This window comes from Coregonus lavaretus (assembly GCF_964263955.1).
Source record: "Coregonus lavaretus genome assembly, chromosome: 16".
In the NCBI taxonomy this organism is placed as follows: domain Eukaryota; kingdom Metazoa; phylum Chordata; class Actinopteri; order Salmoniformes; family Salmonidae; genus Coregonus; species Coregonus lavaretus.
The window spans coordinates 22,680,699-22,702,764 of NC_140003.1; the positions used below are offsets into that span (position 1 = coordinate 22,680,699).

Sequence of the window (22,066 nt, forward strand, 5' to 3'; positions counted from 1 at the left end):
TGTAAATGCAGTTTGGTGATAAACCAGTTGGAAGGGAACCAGTTTGTTATGGACCCGGTTGATATGGAAATAGTGTACTTACAATGTTGGGGGAGTGCGAAGATGGAAGCGCTGTGGCTTCAACACAGCGCCTCCTATCAGTGATCTAGTGTATATATAAATCATTTGTTCAGGAGTATACTATGGTCTTAAGTTGTGCGCTCTCTCAGATCAAAGTAAGAGGAAAAATATGATTTGCTAATGGCATATACAGTATATGGAAATCTGACATGTACAATAGAGTACAGCTTATACAAACATATCCCATCCCATCCCATTCTGATATCAAGTCTGCTTACTCCTCTGAAGACAGTGACACAACACTCTTCTGCACAACTTTAGAGAGAAGGGTGGATGGACGGATGGTGGGCGGGGTCTGGGTGCTATTGGCTGCCTCTCTCCTATAGATGAGTTCACCCAGGGTTCTATGCCATAGATAGGACCACACATGTAAAGCTCAAAAGTGCCACATAGGGTGACACAGGATCACACTGTAAAAACATACCACGTTGGCAAAGCTCCCAATCAGAAAAATGGGCCACACACAAAGCATGACATTTCATCCTACTATGTATATATAACACATAACATCGCAACACATGTTTGGTAACTTCCTGTAAAGAGAACTATATACTCATCATATACAGTAAATGGCTTTCAGATCTATCAATCAACATACCAACCCAACTAAACATGTACAATCACGGATCAAATTGTTTTATAAGATGACTATACAACTTTAGATGGCTATGAAGTATTTTGACTATACCAACAAAGTATAGCTATATTACATAAAAAACTTAGTCCATCAACCTTAAGTGATTGACATGCATACATTTGTGATGATTTGAGTACACAATATCAAATTCAATATGACAGCAAATTACTTCATTTAATTCAATTGCTTGCTAACATTGGTCTGGTTTAGCAATTGTGGCATCAGACCATTGATCTTTCCAGTGCCTGCCTGTCAATGATGTGTGTGGCTTTTTCTGGACGCTAGGATGTGAACACATCCATCACCATGATTGGATATGACAACAAGAGTAGCAAAACTCCTGTATGTCGTGTTTGTGCTGACATGCTGCCATGACTGATTTGAATAACAACACCTTTGCTACCTTTCCCCCTACGGGAATGTATATAAAGATAAGCCACCTCATTGGCCAACAGCACAGCAAGCAGAACGAGCAGCTCACCAACCAGCCGCAAATATGATGGGAAAGGTTAGTGTTTTAGGCCATTTTACATTTACAGAAACTAAATATACAAACACATTGTATATTTAAACATACAACCACATATAAGTTGTTATTTAGAGTAATTTAATCATACAGTATATCTGTTGGCTGCCTAATATCACATCTTTACTTTGTTGTTTTTCCATTGATTTTCTTATTAATGCTACTTGAAAATGATTCCTGTTCTTCCATCAGATAATCTTCTACGAGGACAAGAACTTCGGTGGCCGTCACCATGAGTGCATGAGTGACTGCGCTGATCTTCACTCCATGTTCAACCGCTGCCAATCCATCAGGGTGGTGAGCGGTATGTTCATGATCTACGAGCGCCCCAACTTCATGGGACACCAGCACTTTCTGAGGAAGGGAGAGTACTCCGACTACATGCGCATGCTGGGAATGAATGACTGTGTCAAGTCCTGCCGCATGATCCCCATGGTACTGTCCAAGATTATTCTAAAGGATATTGATATCCTCATATTATTTCTCAAACACATATGATCTACTTACTGTATCATTGTTTATTTACACATAATCTAGATTTTGATCATAGTATATCACCAAGCCATCTATGAGGGGTGTATCATGTTATCCTTAGTGGATAATCATCAATATCAAACAATTACATAATCAATCTTCAATTCCTTAAATCGTTAAGATTTACATTTTGCATCTTACTAGCCTTTCTGTGAGCATCTAAATAGTCATTTTTGTATTGACGATTCATAAAGCTTGTTAACAATGAAGAAAAGTTATATATAGAACACAGATTATCATGGAATATAACCTGTTCTCTTTTCTGTCCCCTCCAGCACCGTGGTAACTTCAGGATGAGGCTGTACGACCGTTCTGACATGGGAGGCCAGATGATGGAGCTGGATGATGACTGCCCCAACTGCATGGACCGTTTCCGTATGTCCGACTTCAACTCCTGCAACGTGATGGACGGCCACTGGCTAATGTACGACCAGGCCAACTATAGAGGACGCCACTACTACCTGAGGCCCGGCCAGTACCATAGATACAGCGACTGGGGAGGCATGAGCTCCAAGATTGGCTCCATCAGGCGCATTATGGACCTCTAAGGAAGGAAGGGTCCTTGTAAAATGTTTACTTTATGCCTTGTTTCACACACTGAATAAAATGGTGTCAGTGCTCAAGTGTTTTCAGTTTTGTTCTTGCTCTCTGAGCATTGCAGGCCTGCTCTCCAGTGTGGATGTTAGCAGCAGGGGTGGCACCACGATGCCCGACATCCTCGCTCTGCTTAGAGGGTTCAATAAAGCAATTGCAGTATTGGCATTGATCAGACAGGAGTCAAGGCGTGATCTCTATTATACAGTATTGGATCATTCATGCTCTACCCTCATGTAATTGACTGTTTAGTGTTAACCAAACAAACAAGTTCCAAAGTTCAAAGCGGTCTAAAAGCCAGTGATTTATAAGAAAATGATACTCTGAGATGGCTTAAAAACACAAAGGCCATTCAAGTGAAAAGTTTATCCTCCTTTATGGAATTAACATACTTTACCCCATATTGTGCATCTATGGCTGCTGCACAGAGTAACACATCCACAATAAATGCATTCATAAAGCACTTTCTAATGTAACAAGGTACTATGTGGCTATCTCTTCTAGGCCTCAAAGGCATCAGGACCTCCCTGCTTCCACTGGAGGCCAAGGGTGTAGATATGTGAAGCCTATAGAGCTAAATATTTGAAGGGCCAGAACTATCTTGTCTATGCATAAACTATCATAGTTAGTCAATTTTGTATGCTCATATGTCTGATTACATACTAACTAGTAGCGAGTAGTGTTCTAATGCTATTGGAGAACATGTTCTGTTTGGAGAATAGTAAATATAAGAACAATTTCTTACAAATAACTGAATCGAACAAAGAAATCAGAGGTTTGTATAGATATTAAGGATAGGGTGAAGGGTTTGATTGTAAGCATACTATCCTATATAACTGAAACAATAATTCAAATACTTTTCAAGTAATATACAAATGTCACTCACATTAAGTTTAACATTTTGAGAGATGCATTTGTAAACATACATCACACTTGTATTTCAATTCCACCATCACTCTTTAGTCTTAATATTTAATATTTAATGAATAAAATATTAAATAATAACATTTAATTTAAGAAAATACAACATTAATTCATATATTTTAAGTGCCAAGCTACATAGACAGGCAATTTGGGATTTCTGTAACTGCTTTTGAAATAGGATCTCCCACTGTAGTCCTATTTCTATACTGAGGGTTGCAAAATAATAGTACAGATAATAACATACTTATTACAAATCTAAACAAAAAACATAATTTTAGATAACCTATACTGAAAAAAAACCTATACTGTCATATACTTTATACTGAAAAAAACCTAAACTGTCCTATACTATATACTGAAGAAAAAAAACTGTGTGATAGATTCCCCCCATCCCAAATAGTTCAGTTCAACCCAATCATGAAAGTATAGTTATGTAGAGGAGACATTGGAAAGAACATCACATTTCAATTAGAAGAGAAGCAGAATCATAAAAAAGGTGAAAAAGACAAAACAGGCCAAATCTTTCCTTGTGTGAATCCTACTTATTATATTACTGGCTCATTATATCATGGTAAGATGTATGGGATATTCACTATAGGATGAACCTTTCTAGTCTATCATTAAAATATTTTACTATGGGTTTACTTAGTGTAATGGTTGTGATTACAGAATGTGAACATGTAGAATGTAGAATCCATGAAATATAATTATTTCACAAAAATACATTAAATAACATAATATATTTAATAGAGAAATCTATATTTCATAAAGAGTGAATAACTTCAAATAATTATAACTAATGACACATAAATAATTGGCTGGCACAGATCTAAAAGAAAGAAACCAAACCAACCAATGGATACCTTGTCATTCATGGTCATGTTTGAGTACATACAAAATAAAGCTACATGATCTCCTGGTCATAGCCAAATGTCACCATAACCTGTCCATTTGGGAACAAAGTGTTCCCAACATTTTCTCCTCCCCTTTGACCTCTTCAGGACAACACAATGACACTAAGTGCAAAAGACCACTGGGTATTACAATATGAATGGCACATGCGGAGTCTGCAATTCACGTTCACTATATATGTGACAGGTGGAGTCTTCAAAGGGCTGGGCAGACCACACCGACAAGGCACAACCAGCCCAGCTACCATGGGGAAGGTAAGCCTTCAAAACAGCTATGTACACCAAGTCAACATAGACTAGGATAGTAAAAAGGGTGTTGATGGCAATATCAATTTCAGGCATTCCCATTGAATTCATGTGGGTGTTTTTGTGTTCTGGTATTCTTGTACCACCATTTATTAGAATTGAAAGGATGAATCTTATCCTTGATCATCTATTCTTTGTATCAATCCTTGATTAATGTTCTGTCTTTATGAATATTAACAACATGATATCAACTTTATGCCTAGATCATCTTCTACGAAGACAAGAACTATGGTGGCCGTCACTTTGAGTGCAGTGGTGACTGCACAGACATGCTTGGCCTTCTCAGCCGGTGTAACTCCATCAAGGTGACATGTGGATGCTTCATGATCTTTGAGAAGCCCAACTACACCGGCCACCAGTACTACCTGTGTCGAGGAGAGTATCCTGACTACCATCGTTGGATGGGCATCAATGACAACATCAACTCGTGCCACATCATCTCCTTGGTGAGCTCTCTGTTTGTATGACTGCCCTTATGAAAATTAAGTTAATAAATGTGTATTTATCAACAGTTTATCAAAAGTTCATAAATGTATATTGCACCAGTTAACTTTTTCCTGAACTAAAAGCAAAACATTTACTTGTATTATATGTTTATTTCACTTTCATATAGTACAAATAGTACATTTGCTATAAAAGTATGTTCAGATATAAGTATAGTGTACTCTGTATATATTTCACTCTCAAAAAGTAAACTTGGAGCATTCTAATTTGGGGTGGAAATTATGCAAATTATAACGTGTGTGGAATTCTGGGTAAACATGCTCCTGAGAGATCATTGCTAAATTGTCTTGTGATTAAATGTCACTTATTACACGTGTAACAAGTTGGTGTAGGTGTGTGTGTGCAGGGGTGGGGGTGTGTAACCATAATGATTTGTAATGCTCCTCTGATTATCACATAAAGATAGAAGTTCTAAGATTGCACAATTATAATAGTTTTTTCACCTTCTCAAATCAATAACAGGTGCCTGGATCCTACAACATACGTCTCTTTGAGAGAATAGAGTATGGTGGGCAGATAATGGATCTGGTGGACGACTGTCCCAGCGTCATGGATCGTTTCCACATCAATGACATTTTCTCTTGCAATGTGAAAGGAGGAAACTGGCTGTTCTACGAGCACCCAAACTACAGGGGAAGGATGTACCTTATAAAGCCTGGGCATTACAGGAGATTCAGCGAATGGGGCGGCAGGAGTGCCAGAGTGGGTTCCATTCGACGAATCATGGACTACTAAACATACCCTCCTCTCAATTCATTGGACGTTGTGGCTACCTCCTCTGCGGATAGCTAGGAATCATGGTGCGACAATAACTCTTTGAATATCAATATTCAACCCAACATCAACCTGATATCAAGCCATCTTGCTATCATTTGAGTTATACAATCACTGAAGTCAAGAGATCGTATACCCCACCGTCACTGGACATTAATGGATAATCTAATTTCCTGTTCTTGGGATAAAATGCAAACATAAAAGTATAGAGAAGGTGAAAATGAAATCAGAGAAGATGTCGAACAAACCTCAACGACATGATGGGATATAAGTTGTTCCAAGGAGAGACAACTGATAACAAAGCCTATGGGCAAAAATGATACTTTGGAATATCTTCAGACAAAAACAAAGAGGACCAATGCAATGCAATCTTCACCATTTTAAATTGCCTGTATTTTTATGGCATGTTCAGCTGATCAGATTCAAAAAAATATTTTCACTTTGATGTAATATTGACAATTGTATCTGATGGACCAATACTTATCAATGATGATCACTGACTATATCATTTGATCACATTCAGTCTGCAAATGGTAGCAAGTCTCTGGCTCTGTTCTTGACCAATGACTCAATGCTACAATAAACAAATGGAAACATGGAACTCGGATATTCTAGTAATTAACTATTCAATAATCCCACCACAATTACCAGATGGCATATCACACAATTAAAATGTCTTCCAGATATGGGTTTATTATAGAGATGCATATTCTGATCTCTCTATTGATTGGCTATTTATCTTATTGGTATATTTGTCAGGGACCATGCACAACAAATGTTTCACCAGATTTGAGCTACCTAGTTTATTTTCATCTGCAGTCCCTATGCGTTGTAACCTTGACTTTATGAAACAGTGACTTATAAAGCAAAGGTGTCCATGGATGGCTTCTCAATATCGAGGACAGGTAAGACCATGTTGGTAAAGGTAGATCTATGTCTTGTGTGGGCCATGTTCATCGCTCTGATTAGATGCAGTATATAATACATATGCTACTTTAAATTGATAATTACCATGTATTTATTCTACAAAGATTGAATTAGATGAATAAACTAGGCTAAGTGGATTCTCATTTCATGGCCTGTGTATTGGCTGTCTAACATGTAGCTGGCTACCACTGTATAATTCATATGGTGGTGATAGGTTTTGCTGATGCTGTGCAGTGTACTGTATCAGTCTGGTATACTGTAGTGTTTTCTGAGAATTGTGATGAACATGGGGGATAGAACAATAACTGGTTACGCATGGCCACCTATACATAAACAGATTTTTTTCACCCACCCTCACCATTGAAACATCATCACTATGACTAAGGGATATATTTGAATGACAATACTTTGTGCTGTGCAATCACACAGCTGCCCTGTTTGTGTTTTTTAAAATAAAAGACAGTGCTGGACTGAGGGACATTGAGCATTGAGCCGTCACCCCCATCCACCGCCAACATGACTATGGGAAAGGTAAGAAAGAAGGCCATGGTTTTACAACTTTCCAGATTTGTATGCATTAAAACGAAACAATTTTACAGTAATATTTTATAGTATTTAATAAATGTTACATGCACAGTTTCTACAAATACATAAAATAATGCAACTAGTTTAGCAGACATATCTCATGCAGTTTAGCAACAGTAGTCCTGTAGTTCTAGGGATAATGATATTCTGTGATGTTGTGGTTGGTTGCAGATCATCTTTTACGAAGACAGGAACTTCCAGGGTCGCTCTCATGAGTGCAGCAGCGACTGTGCCGACCTGCACTCCTACTTCAACCGCTGCAACTCCATCAAGGTTGAGAGTGGATGCTTCATGGTCTACGAGCGCCCCAACTACATGGGAAACCAGTACTTCGTGAGGAGGGGCGAGTACCCCGATAACCAGCAAATGATTGGCATCAACGACTGCATCAGGTCCTGCCGTATGATCCCCATGGTGAGTGAGGTTCAAAATACAAGTAATGCAAATGCAAGTACTACAAATACAAGTAACACGAATACAAGTAACACAAGTACAAGTACTACAAATACAAGTAACATAAATACAAGTACTACATATACAAGTAACACAAATACAAGTAAAACAAATACAAGTAATACATGTAATACATCTAGGGCCAACATGTTGTAAAGTGGTTTGAAGGAAAGTAACAGTTGATCAATGAATTATGCAAATATATGGCATACATTTAGTTTTATAGTAGAGCCAAAGTCATAACCAGATACATTTCAATTCTGCAATTATATTACATGTATTTTATTGATTAATTATGAGAGAGTGGTGGTGCATAAATAAGCTACCTACATATAACATGAAGCTGCCATCAGATTAATCAGTCACAAATTTGTTGAATATAACATACATCTAAATCACAACTAAAGCCTTTAGCAACATTTATCTCTAAAATCACCATTATATTTAATGAAATGTAAGAAATATATAAATTACACTGCATTTCAGTATACAGTAACCATGTAAAAACGATGTAACTATGTAATAACTATGCAGTAACTATGTAATAACTATACAGTTACTGTCTAATAACTATGCAACACCTGTTTGATCCATTTACAGCACCGTGGCCAGTACAGAATGAGAATGTACGATCGTCCTGACATGGGAGGCCAGATGAACGAGCTAAGCGACGACTGCCCCAACATCCAGGACCGTTTCCGTATGTCTGACATCAACTCCTGCAACGTCATGGATGGCCACTGGCTGATGTACGACCAGCCCAACTACAAGGGCAGGCAGTACTATGTGAAGCCCGGCGAGTACAGGAGGTTCAGCGACTGGGGAGGCTTGAGCCCCAAGATCGGCTCCCTCAGAAGGATCACCGACTTCAACTAAACTAGAGCTCCATTTTGAACTATCAACTGTCACTGTCCACAATAAACTTTGATTCGTAATAAAAAAAAACTCTGTTTTATGTCTTTTACTTCTCTTTGAGAAGGCCATTGGTATCTTCTCAGAACTCAACCCCGTTGCTAGAAACCCTCACTGATAACTCATACAAAGTTTGCTGATTTCAATAAACCTCATTATGCAGTCCAAATGCGTTTCTTGATAGAGCATTTGAGATATATTATTTATTGTTCTACAGTAGGCTCTATATATCTAAATCCCACACAAATCAGTACAGCACCACAACCATGTACGTTCCTTGTTACATATAAAAACACCTAATTACTAGAATATTTTTTTGTTCTGGTAACTCATGTCAAAAAGTAGAGATTGATCACTAAACACCACATTATAAGTGGGAAAATACATTTATTGGCAAAATAATGTAGGTCTAGCTACAGCTATCGCTCTTGTACTTTGGCCTAGTGTGTTTTGGTCTGTTAAACAGACAAAGCATGAATCCACTCTCTCCCTGTTTGGTGCCCCATAAGGGATTAGCCAGCTGTACATGTATTGTGGCTGAATTGATCCACACCATGATCCTAAAAGAAGTAGACTGTATACAATAGTGCTGACTGGAGAACGTAGTGAATTTGAGGCATCCCATCAATAATGATGAGTCACATTGGCCTCCTGGAATTGGAACTTTAACTGTGCCTAAATCATATACAATTATTATCATGTATCATAAAAATGTATTGATAAACCATAATTCAGATACCTGTTAATCACTTCCTTTGCTTTCTCTGTACCTGCTATAGTTAAAAGATAAGAATCCGATTTTTATAAGGTCGTTTTGATCTTATTTATTCATTTGATCTTATGTATATGGCATATTTAATTATATATGAATGCAGCTTGTTTACAAGAATGCTCCTATCAAATAATAGAAATATAAAAATATATAACATAATCGATAATATAGATATAACAAAACCAAGGAAAGGAAAATAATATAAGGAAACTAGATCATTCTCTGGTTAGATGCTGAGTTTAATGAGCTATGTACTATAACCAACAATATTTCTAAAAGACAATTATTTTTATTTCAATATTTCTAAGGGCAATATTTCTTAAGCTGCATTTTGTCTTGGTATATCGACTACATAGTGTGCGTTAAACGTCTTGAGAATTCTTTAACATACCAATAAACCTAACTGACTCTCTGCTCCACTTACCACAGTCTTCGTAGTGGTACCACATGTTGTCACAGCTTGACACACTTTACTCCCCCCAACATAAAGTAATCTTGTGTTTAACAGCCAAGTAATAAAGCAATAAGATGTGGAGTAAGATAAGACAGATTCAGATAACAGATAACATTCACAATGTTCATGTAAAAGTTCCAAAAGTAAAGTAAAGTAATGGATAAGACATGTATAGGTCACATGATCATTTATGTCCAACAGGCACCACGAATGTCCTGGGATCCTTCATGAAGTGAGATGGAAAAGTTTCCTACTTCTTTGTTCAGTGCATGAACCCAGTCTCTGAATGATACAGCAGTTCTGCATGGGCACATGAAGTAACTATAGACGACAACAAAGCATGGCCAATAACTAGACACTCTTCTAGTCTCTGGGGCTTGTGAGGTACAACTGGACCCTTCCTAGTGGGCAAAACAGGTTGAAATGACATTACAACTAGATTACAACTAGTCCAATGGCTGCATTTCAACCAGCTTTGACCACTGGGTTTACACTAAAGCCAGACATTTTTTGTATCCTACTGTCACATCCCCATTCACATTACAAGACAGTTCTTATACAAAGTTGTGAAATACGAGGCTCTAACATTCACAGATTTCATGGTAGAACCTTCAGGCCTTTCATGGAACAACCATGAGTATTTAGGGACAATTAAATGTTTTGATCTGGATGTCACAAGTACTGTTTGTGATTAAAGTGTTTCTTAAACGTATTATGGGGTAAATGTGGCTTTTCAGTTAGCTTTCTATCAGCCTGCCAAAATAATAAGTAGTTTTGTACATGGCCTGTCATAAAAAACCAAACGATATTATATCAACCTTCGCTTCATTACTTGGCTGTTATTGACATAGGCCTACAGCATAGCCAACTACCATTGACTAGATACCTATGTAATGTTCATGAAATTACATTTAGCTTTCCAGCACAGTGTCATTGTTTACTTTCATGCTAAAATTGAAACACAGAGGTGATTGGTATTTCTAGGGATAAAGGAATGACACAAACAAATGGCTTGTTTACTGCATAAAAGCAAGCTGCAATTAGTCAAGGATGGTCATGGGAAGAGCGTAGCTAAGCAGGGCCAGTAAGGAAGAGGTTTTGGACTGTCCTTGGCAGTGGATATGGTAAGTTATGCTATGGTTTGAGAAGAATTGCTAGAATGTGGGAAAAATTAGTTAAATCTCACTTTTGAATTGTTTTAACTACAGGGAGGAGAGGTGTACTAGTAATGGTAAAGGTGGTGGTAGTGGTTGGTAATAATGTAGTTATAGTAATATTCTGTTTCTAATCATGTTGGTGTTGTGATTCATGTACAGTAAGTAACCCATGACACATTGAATATTCACACATCATGTACTGTAAATAGTCCATGTGTTACACGCAGGATGCAATCTTTCTAAATGTACTAATTTGCATAAAATGGGTTGCAAATGCAGATGAGAAGAGAGAGTGAATGGCTACCTCTAGTGTTGCGCAACATATTTAATGCTAAAGGGCTGTTCCATATTGTTCTGTACCTATTGTCCATTGGACGTGTGGATACCATACTAGTCTTTTCCTTTGTCTATGCATGTCAAAACACCAAACCAGTAATTATTTATCCTTTTTTTCCCCAAATACAAATCCATATTTCTCACCCAATGTTGTGCTACAACAAAAAGGTAAACATGTGCCAGTACCCTGAATTATAACTATGTGAGCATTTGAATAACAATACTTTGTTTGTCAAGAGGTAGTATAAAAAGCTCTGAAAACATGTGGAATCTCTCCAACGGAGACCATGGGCAAGGTAGGACTTTTCCCCTGTGCTAATGAACTGTAAACTCTGACCATTTTACTATTCTCTGCTCTATAATGTGTTCAGTATATTTTCCCACCCCACCATGTCAGCCCAAAGTGAAACTTATCATTGGATTTTCTTGATTTGCAGATTACTTTTTACGAGGACAGGAACTTCCAAGGTCGTAGTTATGAGTGCAGCAATGACTGCACAGACCTGCACTCCTACTTCAGCCGCTGTAACTCCATCAGGGTGGAGAGCGGCTGTTTTATGATCTATGAGCGCCCCAACTACATGGGCCACCAGTATTACATGAGAAGGGGAGAATATCCTGATTATCAGCGTTGGATGGGCTTCAGTAGCTGTATCCGATCATGCCGTATGATTCCAATGGTAAGTTCTGACCGGATATGTGGAAGCTTTACTGAGGCAACAAAAGGAACCTGAAGATTATTATCAAGACAAGAGAGTTGGAGCAAGGATAAGAACATAATTTATCACTCTCAAATTATCTCTGTTTATGCTTTAGATTTATGAACTTCCTGGAATTATCCAGGAAATGGATTTTGATATTTAACGGCGTCTTGAAATTATAATGTCCATCTACTCTCTGTTCGGTATCCACTGGATGCCATTTTGATTGTTCTTCCTGTTGTTCCACAGTACCGGGGTTCTTATAGGATGCGAATCTACGAGAAGGCCGACTTCAGTGGCCACATGATGGAGTTCATGGACGACTGTCCCTGTGTGTCTGATCGTTTCCACCACCGCCACGTCTACTCCTGTAATATCATGAACGGCTTCTGGATCTTCTACGAGTATCCCAACTACCGGGGCCGACAGTACTTCCTAAGAGCCGGAGAGTACAGGAGATACCGCGAATGGTGCGCCACCTGCGCCATTGTAGGCTCCTTTAGACGGGTCACTGACTTTTAGCCATTCTGCTCATGGACTTGCTGTAAATACATGCTTAGTTATTAAAATGGTTCCATTTTTAATCCCTTTGTGTATGAATGATTTTTGATTTGTTTAAATATTCATTATTCAAATAATTATTATTCATTAAATGTTCACTGTGTTTTTGTGGTTTCTCATAAGTTAGTATAAAATGGCACTACCATATTCAGTAATTATTCAATCAAGGTCAGGTCATTACTTGTGCAAACAATAATCAAATACCACTTAATTATGGCCTAGAATCCAGTATCTCATTTATTGACCAACTAGAGTACTTGAAAACCTGAAAACATACCCCACTAATTCTGGAGGTCACTGTTTTCAGACTACTAGACTTTTGGACACTAAAATCAAATGGCCTTAGCTACCATAAATGACTATCTAAGGAGGCAGGCATGACAACATCATGTTTAGAAGGAAACACCATTAAGAATAAAGAACGAAAGTATAACTCAGAAAATATTGAATCTAAAGTTTAACACCATAGCATTAAGAAAATATTAATAAATAAGTATTTCATTACTCATTACAAGGAGTACAATTCCTAAGCATTTATAATAATTTGTAAAGCATTTATACATATTTAGAATTTATAATGGCTTCTTTATGAAAGTTAATATAAATTGTTACAAAAAGTGGTTTGTACCTAGGGACTGCCTTAGAAATACAGACTTCCAGTATAGTATAAAAATAATAAGGCTTTTCACATACAAAAAAGACCACACTTATAAATAATCTTAAAATAATCTTAAACAATGGTAAAGATTTGATGTCCTGCAAAGGACTTTGTGACACAGCTATGTATAAAAAGGCCTCATAAAAAGTAAAGACCATCATTATCATTAACACGAGTTGAGTTATTACTTGATATCAGTTGAGTAATCACTTCAATCAGAACTAAATCATATTATGTGAATCCTCAACCATTATTGATCCTGTCACTGGTGGACTAAAATGTTTGATGTAAATGTAAAAGGGTTTGACAAATGTTAGAACATTTATATGAGGTAATTGTAAGATAAATAACTTTCATTGCACCCCTCTCCAGCTTGACCACATGGTGAGTAGTAGTCTGCAAACATTTTGGAGAAAATTAGTGAGCAAGTTGGTAAATCTTCATGTATTTTGTCACTACCGAACATCTAAAATATAAGAAATATGTAAACGTACGGTTTTAGGACAAAAACATGTTTGCTGGAAGAACATCTGTCCAAATGAAAGATAGCCAGCTAATATGTCAGCAATGGGGATTCTTTAAAGTCCAAAATAAGCCAAAATTGTCCAAACCGAAACGGTCACAACCGAAACAATTGACACCATAGAGATATATAGAGGTCTCATCTTTGTATCTGTGCCGTTATGGCGTCTGTGAAAAAGTGTAGACTATTAAGATGCTTAGCCAGCAGGGGGGCTCCAACCCTCCGAGAACCCAAAAATGTACATCTACAGTATTTGGCCAAAACATAGACGTCTATAATGTGCTCTACTGTACTGTACCCTACTGTACTCTACTCTACTGTACTCTACTGTACTGTACTCTGCTGTACTATGCTCTACTGTATTGTACTGTACTGTACCCTACTCTACTGAATATGAATATGTACAGTATATATGAATAGTGTGTAAATAATATTTTTGTTGTCTCTTGGTGTCTTTCCTATATATAACTCTTATTTTATTTCTATTTATTTAATGTAATGTTATGTTGTTGTTGTCTATTATAGTTCAGTACTTTTGTCATGTATTTGTATGTTTTATGTGGACCCCAGGAAGAGTGCTGCATGTGCAGTAGCTAATGGGGATCCTAATAAATGAATAAACAAATAAACTACTGTACTCTACTGTACAGTACTGTACTGTACTGTACTGTGCTCTACTCTACTCTACTCTACTCTACTCTACTCTACTGTACTGTACTGTACTGTACTGTACTGTACTGTACCCTACTCTACTCTACTGTACCCTACTCTACTGAACTCTACTGTGCTGTGCTCTACTACTATACTGTACTGTACTCGAGTTTACTCTACTAGAGTTTCTTACAATTGAAGAAAGGGCCCATGGACTCTTGAGCTAGTGGTCTTGGTCTTGAGAACACTCAAGACCACATAAATTCAGTCTTTAAATTGTCATGGTCTCAACTCACTGGGTCTGGCTCTTGAGACCAATGTCCGGGTATAAATCTTGGTCTTGGCTGGATATTACCATTTTCTTTGGTTTACAAACAATAGGCAAATCAATTTGAAAACGACAATCTCTGATCATTGGCTGGTAGCCTAGCAGTTAAGAGAGTTGGGCCAATAACTGAAAAGTCACTGGTTAAAATCCCAGAGCCGACTAAGTTAGAAATCTGTTGATGTGCCCTTGAGCAAGGCACTTAACCCTAACTGCTCCTGTAAATTGTTCTGGATAAGAGCGTCTGCTAAATGACTAAAATGTAAATATTTAATCTCACCCAGTTCATTACTTTCAAATATTGGAAGCCCTCAATGGTAATGTCTATACTAAAGCGCGTTATATCCATCTAGAGTCCTCTATGATTGACACGACACAGAAACACGTTATTTTGCCAAATAAAGATAGGTAAAGTGATAATTGAAACATCTAACAACTTAATTGATTAGACGCATAAGTAATTCAATCAATCAACAAGTTTCAGATTCATACAATCAACATTGAACATTTTACAGAGAACAATATAGATTATATTTATCTAAATTCAATTTAAAGCTTTTGAAAATCTAAATGATCACACTGTGCATGGTTCTCCCTTTATTGCAACTTTTGCCACTATGTTTCGGTAGTAAGAAATTGAGTGGGGTGGATTAGGAATTCAGGTAAATATTTCAAATATGCAATACAAACAAAGTGTGTGAGTAGTATATACACTGAGTATAGAAAACTTCAAGAACACCTGCTCTTTCCATGACATTGACTGACCAAGTGAATCTAGGTAAAAGCTATGATCCCTTATTGATGTCACTTGTTAAATCCACTTCAATCAGTGTAGATGAAGGGGAGGAGACAGGTTAAAGAAGGATTTTGAAGCCTTGAAACAATTGAGACATGGATTGTGTTTGTGCGCCATTCAGAGGGTAAATGGGCAAGACAAAATATTTGAGTGCCTTTGAACAGGGTATGACAGTAGGTGCCAGGCTCACCGGTTTCTGTCAAGAACTGCAACACTGCTGGGTTTTTCACACTCAACAGTTTTCCGTTTCTATCAAGAATGGTCCACACCCAAAGGACATCCAGCCAACTTGACACAACTGTGGGAAGCATTGGAGTCAACATGGGCCAGCGTCCCTGTGAAACGCTTTCGACACCTTGTACTCTATGCCCTGAAGAATTCAGTGTACATACAGTACCAGTAAAACGTTTGGACACACCTACTCATTCCAGGGTTTTTCTTATTTTTACTATTTTCTACATTGTAGAATAATAGTGAAGACCTCAAAACTATGAAATAACACATATGGAATCCTGGAGGTGTGTTGGGTCATTGTCCTGTTGAAAAACAAATGATAGTCCCACTAAGCGCAAACCAGATGGGATGGCGTATCACTGCAGAATGTTGTGGTAGCCATTCTGGTTAAATGTGCCTTGAATTCTAAATAAATCACCAACAGTGTCACCAGCAAAGCACCCCCACACCATCACACCTCTTCCTCCATGCTTCACGGTGGGAACCACACATGCAGAGATCATCCGTTCTACTCTGCGGCTCACAAAGACACGGTGGTTGGAACCAAAAATCTCACATTTGGACTCATCAGACCAAAGGACAGATTTCCACCAGTCTAATGTCCATTGCTTGTGTTTCTTGGCCCAAGCAAGTCTCTTCTTATTGGTGTCCTTTAGTAGTGGTTTCTTTGCAGCAATTCAACCATGAAGGCCTGATTCACGCAGTCTCCTCTGAACAGTTGATGTTGAGATGTGTCTGTTAATTGAACTCCATGAAGCATTTATTTAGGCTGCAATTTCTGAGGCTGGTAACTCTAATGAACTTATCCTCTTCAGCAGAGGTAACTCTGGGTCTTCCTTTCCTGTGGCGGTCCTCATGATAGCCAGTTTCATCATAGCGCTTCATGGTTTTTGCTACTGCACTTGAAGAAACTTTCAAAGTTCTTGAAATTTTTCGGATTGACTGACCTTCATGTCTTAAAGTAACGATGGACTGTCGTTTCTCTTTCCTTATTTGAGCTGTTCTTGCCATAATATGGACTTGGTCTTTTACCAAATAGGGCTATCTTCTGTATACCACCCCTACTTTGTCACAACACAAATTATTGGCTCAAACGCATTAAGAAGGAAATCAATTCCACAACTTAACTTTTAACAAGGCACACCTATTAACTGAAATGCATTCCAGGTGACTACCTCATGAAGCTGGTTGAGAGAATGCCAAGAGTGTGCAAAGCTGTCATCAAGGCAAAGGGTGGCTACTTTGAAGAATCTCAAATATAAAATGTATTTTGATTTTTTAACACTTTTTTGGTTACTAAATGATTCCATATGTGTTATTTCATAGTTTTGATGTCTTGAAAAATAAAGAAAAACCCTGGAATGTGTAGGTGTGTCCAAACCTTTGACTGGTAACTCATTATTATAATACAAAAAGCTATGTTAAATAACATTAAAATGTGGCACTTAATTCATTGGTCGTATGGCGAATACAGCCATTAACCGTGACCATAGAGTTGGAAGACGTGTGATGTAAGTTCCCCAATTTGCACCAATTCTGTAGAATTACACATATTGCATAAAATGAAAGTGACATGAGAGAAATAACAAGTTACTAGCTAGGTTTCCAACCAACTGGTGAAATACTTTCATGTGAATATTCAAAAATTTGCATAAAAGTAATATACGCATTTCCCCACCAAATCTTCCCACCAAAGACGTGTTTTCATCAAATTGACTGTTAAAAGTCTGTGTGTGATGATGTAGTGCACATAAAAATAACTTTTGTGGTTAAATTCTCATGAACCCAATAAAAAATACGAGTTAAATGGGTTTCCATCACAGGAGGTTGGTGACACCTTAATTAGGGAGGACGGGCTTGTGGTATTGGCTGGAGGGTATAGGTGGAATGGTATCAAATACATCAAACACATGGTTTCAATGTGTTTGATGCCATTCCATTTACTCCGTTCCAGCCATTTTTATGAGCCGTCCTCCCCTCAGCAGCCTCCACTCGTTTCCATCACATTTTCAACTCTACTGATGATTTTGTCAGAAGAAATGTTGTGTTATATAGTGAATGTGCCCACTCTGGTCTTGACATGTGCGTGTTAGCCAACAGCTCGCAGATACAGTATGGGTATAGCCTACATGATGAGAGCGAGATAATTTGTATTTGTCAAATGGCACAAGAATAAGACCCTCAATATTTATTGGAAAGGAGCATCAAGCTCATCACCGTGTACTTTCACCACCCTGTGAAGTTCATCATAACTTATTTCATCTGTAGCCTAATAAACTGCGTGCTTTCCTGAGTCGTAGTGGGAGGACCACACAACATATCATTGCGTGACACCAGGTTTACTTCGATATGATGGTTATTATATCAATATTTGCGCATGAAGGCGTTTCCATCGCCATTTCTCGCAATATTAATTTTACCAGCACAAAAAGATCCCACCTTGTCTAGCGTATTTTGTTTTGTCGACATTTGGAAAGTTTACCGTCAAATTTCCTGTTTCCATCAGGACTGTCATGACATGTTTTATCCAACATGTACTTTACTGGCATAAAAAGGTTGGATGGAAACCTGGTTAGTGAAAATTCAAAATTTAACAGAACAATCAAACATTCACATGCAAGTCTCACATAAACGCCAGCACCTTTCAGTCCCAATTATGTTTTTGGACTGAATGAAATACAAGCACTTGTGACTTGAAGTTATAACTGTTGTCATTGTAAATCAATCACCCATCAAAACCAATTCATATCCTAATTTCATTAAACAAAAATTATTCAATTAATTTATCTGTACACTATCCAGTGGATAAACTCAAATGATCAATGACAAATGCAATTTACAGGCAGGTTAAACAACCATTTCCTTTACTAAGGGAGAGAACAGCTATGAATAAGATGATATAGTTGTATATTAAAATATTATTATTTCAAGTAGATAAAATCATTATAAAAGTGCTGTTCAAACATGACCAGTATACTAGATTGAGGACATCATAAACTCACATATTCTTTCACTATAACTGTAAAATTGGTCTCTGTGTGTTCAACAGAGATGTGTACTGGAAATCGACCTCATCTCAGTTCTCTACTGTACATCCTCCATTATTGGACCATACTGTATGCAAAGAACATTCTTACTGATAAGCGTTCACAAAAGTGATGCTTATAATGAAACAGACAACACAGGTCATCACTGCCAGAAATGTATGGATGAAAACCATTGTTACACTTCATAGGCCCTGTTCAGCGAAAGCCGTCATACTGCTCAATCATCAGCTTTGGATAATTTGAATAACAACACATCATGGACCGCTGGTTTTTGTATAAAATGACCACAGAATGACGGTAGAAGTACAAGCTGATCCACTGTCAACCACCAACCACCAACATGGGCAAGGTAATCTGATCTGACTCACAGTAGCTACATGTAGGCTACAGTTTTACAAAAGTGAAATGTACATCCTATATTCTGTAAATATAATAGTACAGTAACATTATTTAGCTATCTGTTAGAGGAATCAGTACTTATGGGAATTCAGTAATTCAATGTTACCCAGAGTCTAAAAATGCAATTAGCCTTGATGATTTTTAATATTTTCAGGAAATGTTATATGTCCCCCTTTTCCTATAGATTATCTTCTACGAGGAGAGGAACTTCCAGGGCCGCAACTATGAGTGCATGAGCGACTGCCCTGACATGTCCCCCTACATGTCCCGCTGCCAGTCCTGCAGGGTTGAGAGCGGCTGCTTCATGGTGTATGAGCGCAACAATTTCATGGGCCAGCAGTTCTTCATGAGGAGGGGAGAGTACCCTGACATGCAGCGCATGATGAGCATGGGCATGATGTTCGACAACATCAGGTCCTGCAGAATGATACCCCAGGTAAGACATCTTATCTCATAGATGATACATTATAGTGCAATTGCCTATTTGAAGTTATAAACTGGGTGGTTCCAGTCCTGAATGCTGATTGGCTGACAGCGGTGGTAGATGAGACCGTATACCATGGATATGACAAAACATTTGTTTTTACTGCTCTAATTACTTTAGTAACCAGTTTATAATAGCAATAAGGCACCTCTGGGGTTTGTGGTATATGGCCAATATACCACGGCTAATGGCTGTAACCAGGTACCCTGTGATGCGTCGTGCCTAAGAACAGCCATTAGCCGTGGTATATTGGCCATATACCACACCTCCTCGTACCTTATTGCTTAAATATACAACATTCAAAGCACATAAGCATCCTAAAATAATGTTGTGTTTTTAAAATATTGCATTACAGCACAGAGGATCCTTCAGGATGAGGATCTACGAGAGGGAGAACTTCGGAGGTCAGATGATGGAGCTGATGGACGACTGTGACTCCATCATGGATCGTTTCCGCATGTCCGACTGCCAGTCCTGCAACGTGATGGACGGCCACTGGCTGATGTACGAGCAGCCCCACTACAGAGGCAGGATGATGTACATGAGGCCTGGAGAGTACAGGAACTTCAGGGAGATGAGCATGGGCATGGGTGGCATGAGCCAGGGATCCATGAGATTCATGAGCATGAAGCGTATCAATGATATGTGCAATTAAATGTCTTTAATTGTTCATGGTAATAAAATAATTGAAGATCTTTCATAACTAAATTGTCTGTCTGATTTTCATGCCAGTATTCATCTTAAGGCAAAACAAATTGCACGCCATATTTAAAATATCACTGAAGCTTTGTAAATATTCCCACAGTGATTACATGGGCATGTGCAGTTTAAGTAGCTAGTAGGGTACACATGGTACAACATCTTCAAGCAAACCTTTTAAATTGAGCAAGCTGCTCTCCAAGTTTCAGGTCATACCTGAATGCTTTTGTAAAGTTATTTTTTAATGTTTGTTATTTACGGTAGTTCATAGATAGTTTTTCATATCAGTAATAAATACTTATAATAGAATGGTTGAAATGATGTGCTTGTCATTTAGCTGGTTGCCTGAGCTTACATGGCTGCACTAGTATTAATTTAAGTAGTAATCAATAACATTGCAAAAATATATAAGCTCACTATTTTGCAAGCACCAATATAACAATCACATAATTTCAAACATTTTGGTATAACTGTTTAGCTATTTATCTCATCTATAAACTAATAATTAAAATTTTATAAACGACTTATTGTCCCTTTATAAAGCCCTTTACCTTAATGTACATTTTATTGGAACAACTGGAAAATTATTTTATTAATTATATTCCATATAATAAAAAATATGTATTTTTGTAACAATTTTTTAAAAATAAATATAAATTCATTTTTAATATGTTTCATATACACTACCAGTCAAAACTTTGGACACACCTACTCATTCAAGGGTTTTTCTTTATTTTTTTAACTATTTTTTACATTGTAGAATAATAGTGAAGACATCAAAACTATGAAATAACACATATGGAATCATGTAGTAACCAAAAAAGGGTTAAACATATCAAAAAATATTTGAGATTTGAGATTCTTCAAATAGCCACCCTTTGCCTTGATGACAGCTTTGCACACTCTTGGCATTCTCTCAACCAGCTTCATGAGGTAGTCACCTGGAATGCATTTCAATTAACAGGTGTGTCTTGTTAAAAGTTAATTTGTGGAATTTCTTTCCTTCTTAATGCGTTCGAGCCAATCAGTTGTGTTGTGACAAGGTAGGGGGGGTATACAGAAGATAGCCCTATTTGGTAAAAGACCAAGTCCATATTATGGCAAGAACAGCTCAAATAAGCAAAGAGAAATGACAGTCCATAATTACTTTAAGACATGAAGGTCAGTCAATACGGACAATTTCAAGAACTTTGAACATTTCTTCAAGTGCAGTCACAAAAACCATCAAGCGCTATGATGAAACTGGCTCTCATCAGGACCGCCACAGGAATGGAAGACCCAGAGTTACCTCTGCTGCAGAGGATAAGCTCATTAGAGTTACCAGCCTCAGAAATTGCAGCCCAAATAAATGCTTCACAGAGTTCAAGTAACATACATATCTCAACATCAATTGTTCAGAGGGGACTGTGTGAATCAGGCCTTCATGGTCGAATTGCTGCAAAGAAACCACTACTAAAGGACACCAATAATAAGAAGAGACCTGCTTGGGCCAAGAAACATGAGCAATGGACATTAGACCTTTGGTCTGGAGTCCAAATTTGAGATTTTTGATTCCAACATGG

General features: G+C 37.7%; 4 protein-coding genes across 4 annotated transcripts; all 4 read left to right on the forward strand.

Annotated features, from left to right (window-relative positions):
* Positions 1-1,253: 1,253 nt before the first annotated feature.
* On the forward strand, positions 1,254-2,365 carry LOC311143437 (gamma-crystallin S-1-like; the record flags this gene model as incomplete). Its single annotated transcript, XM_084179254.1, has 3 exons — positions 1,254-1,265; positions 1,476-1,718; positions 2,093-2,365. 3 exons carry the CDS (start codon positions 1,254-1,256, stop codon positions 2,363-2,365), a joined length of 528 nt encoding a protein of 175 aa, XP_084035380.1.
* A 2,127-nt stretch (positions 2,366-4,492) lies between these two features.
* LOC311143438 (gamma-crystallin M2-like) lies at positions 4,493-5,791 on the forward strand (the record flags this gene model as incomplete). Its single annotated transcript, XM_084179255.1, has 3 exons — positions 4,493-4,501; positions 4,756-4,998; positions 5,519-5,791. 3 exons carry the CDS (start codon positions 4,493-4,495, stop codon positions 5,789-5,791), a joined length of 525 nt encoding a protein of 174 aa, XP_084035381.1.
* A 1,482-nt stretch (positions 5,792-7,273) lies between these two features.
* LOC311144118 (gamma-crystallin M1-like) lies at positions 7,274-20,460 on the forward strand (the record flags this gene model as incomplete). Its single annotated transcript, XM_084180093.1, has 3 exons — positions 7,274-7,288; positions 19,506-19,757; positions 20,161-20,460. The coding sequence occupies 3 exons, from the start codon at positions 7,274-7,276 to the stop codon at positions 20,458-20,460; spliced, it is 567 nt and encodes a 188-aa protein (XP_084036219.1).
* On the forward strand, positions 11,714-12,649 carry LOC311143374 (gamma-crystallin M2-like; the record flags this gene model as incomplete). Its single annotated transcript, XM_084179211.1, has 3 exons — positions 11,714-11,722; positions 11,864-12,106; positions 12,377-12,649. The coding sequence occupies 3 exons, from the start codon at positions 11,714-11,716 to the stop codon at positions 12,647-12,649; spliced, it is 525 nt and encodes a 174-aa protein (XP_084035337.1).
* Positions 20,461-22,066: the final 1,606 nt, after the last annotated feature.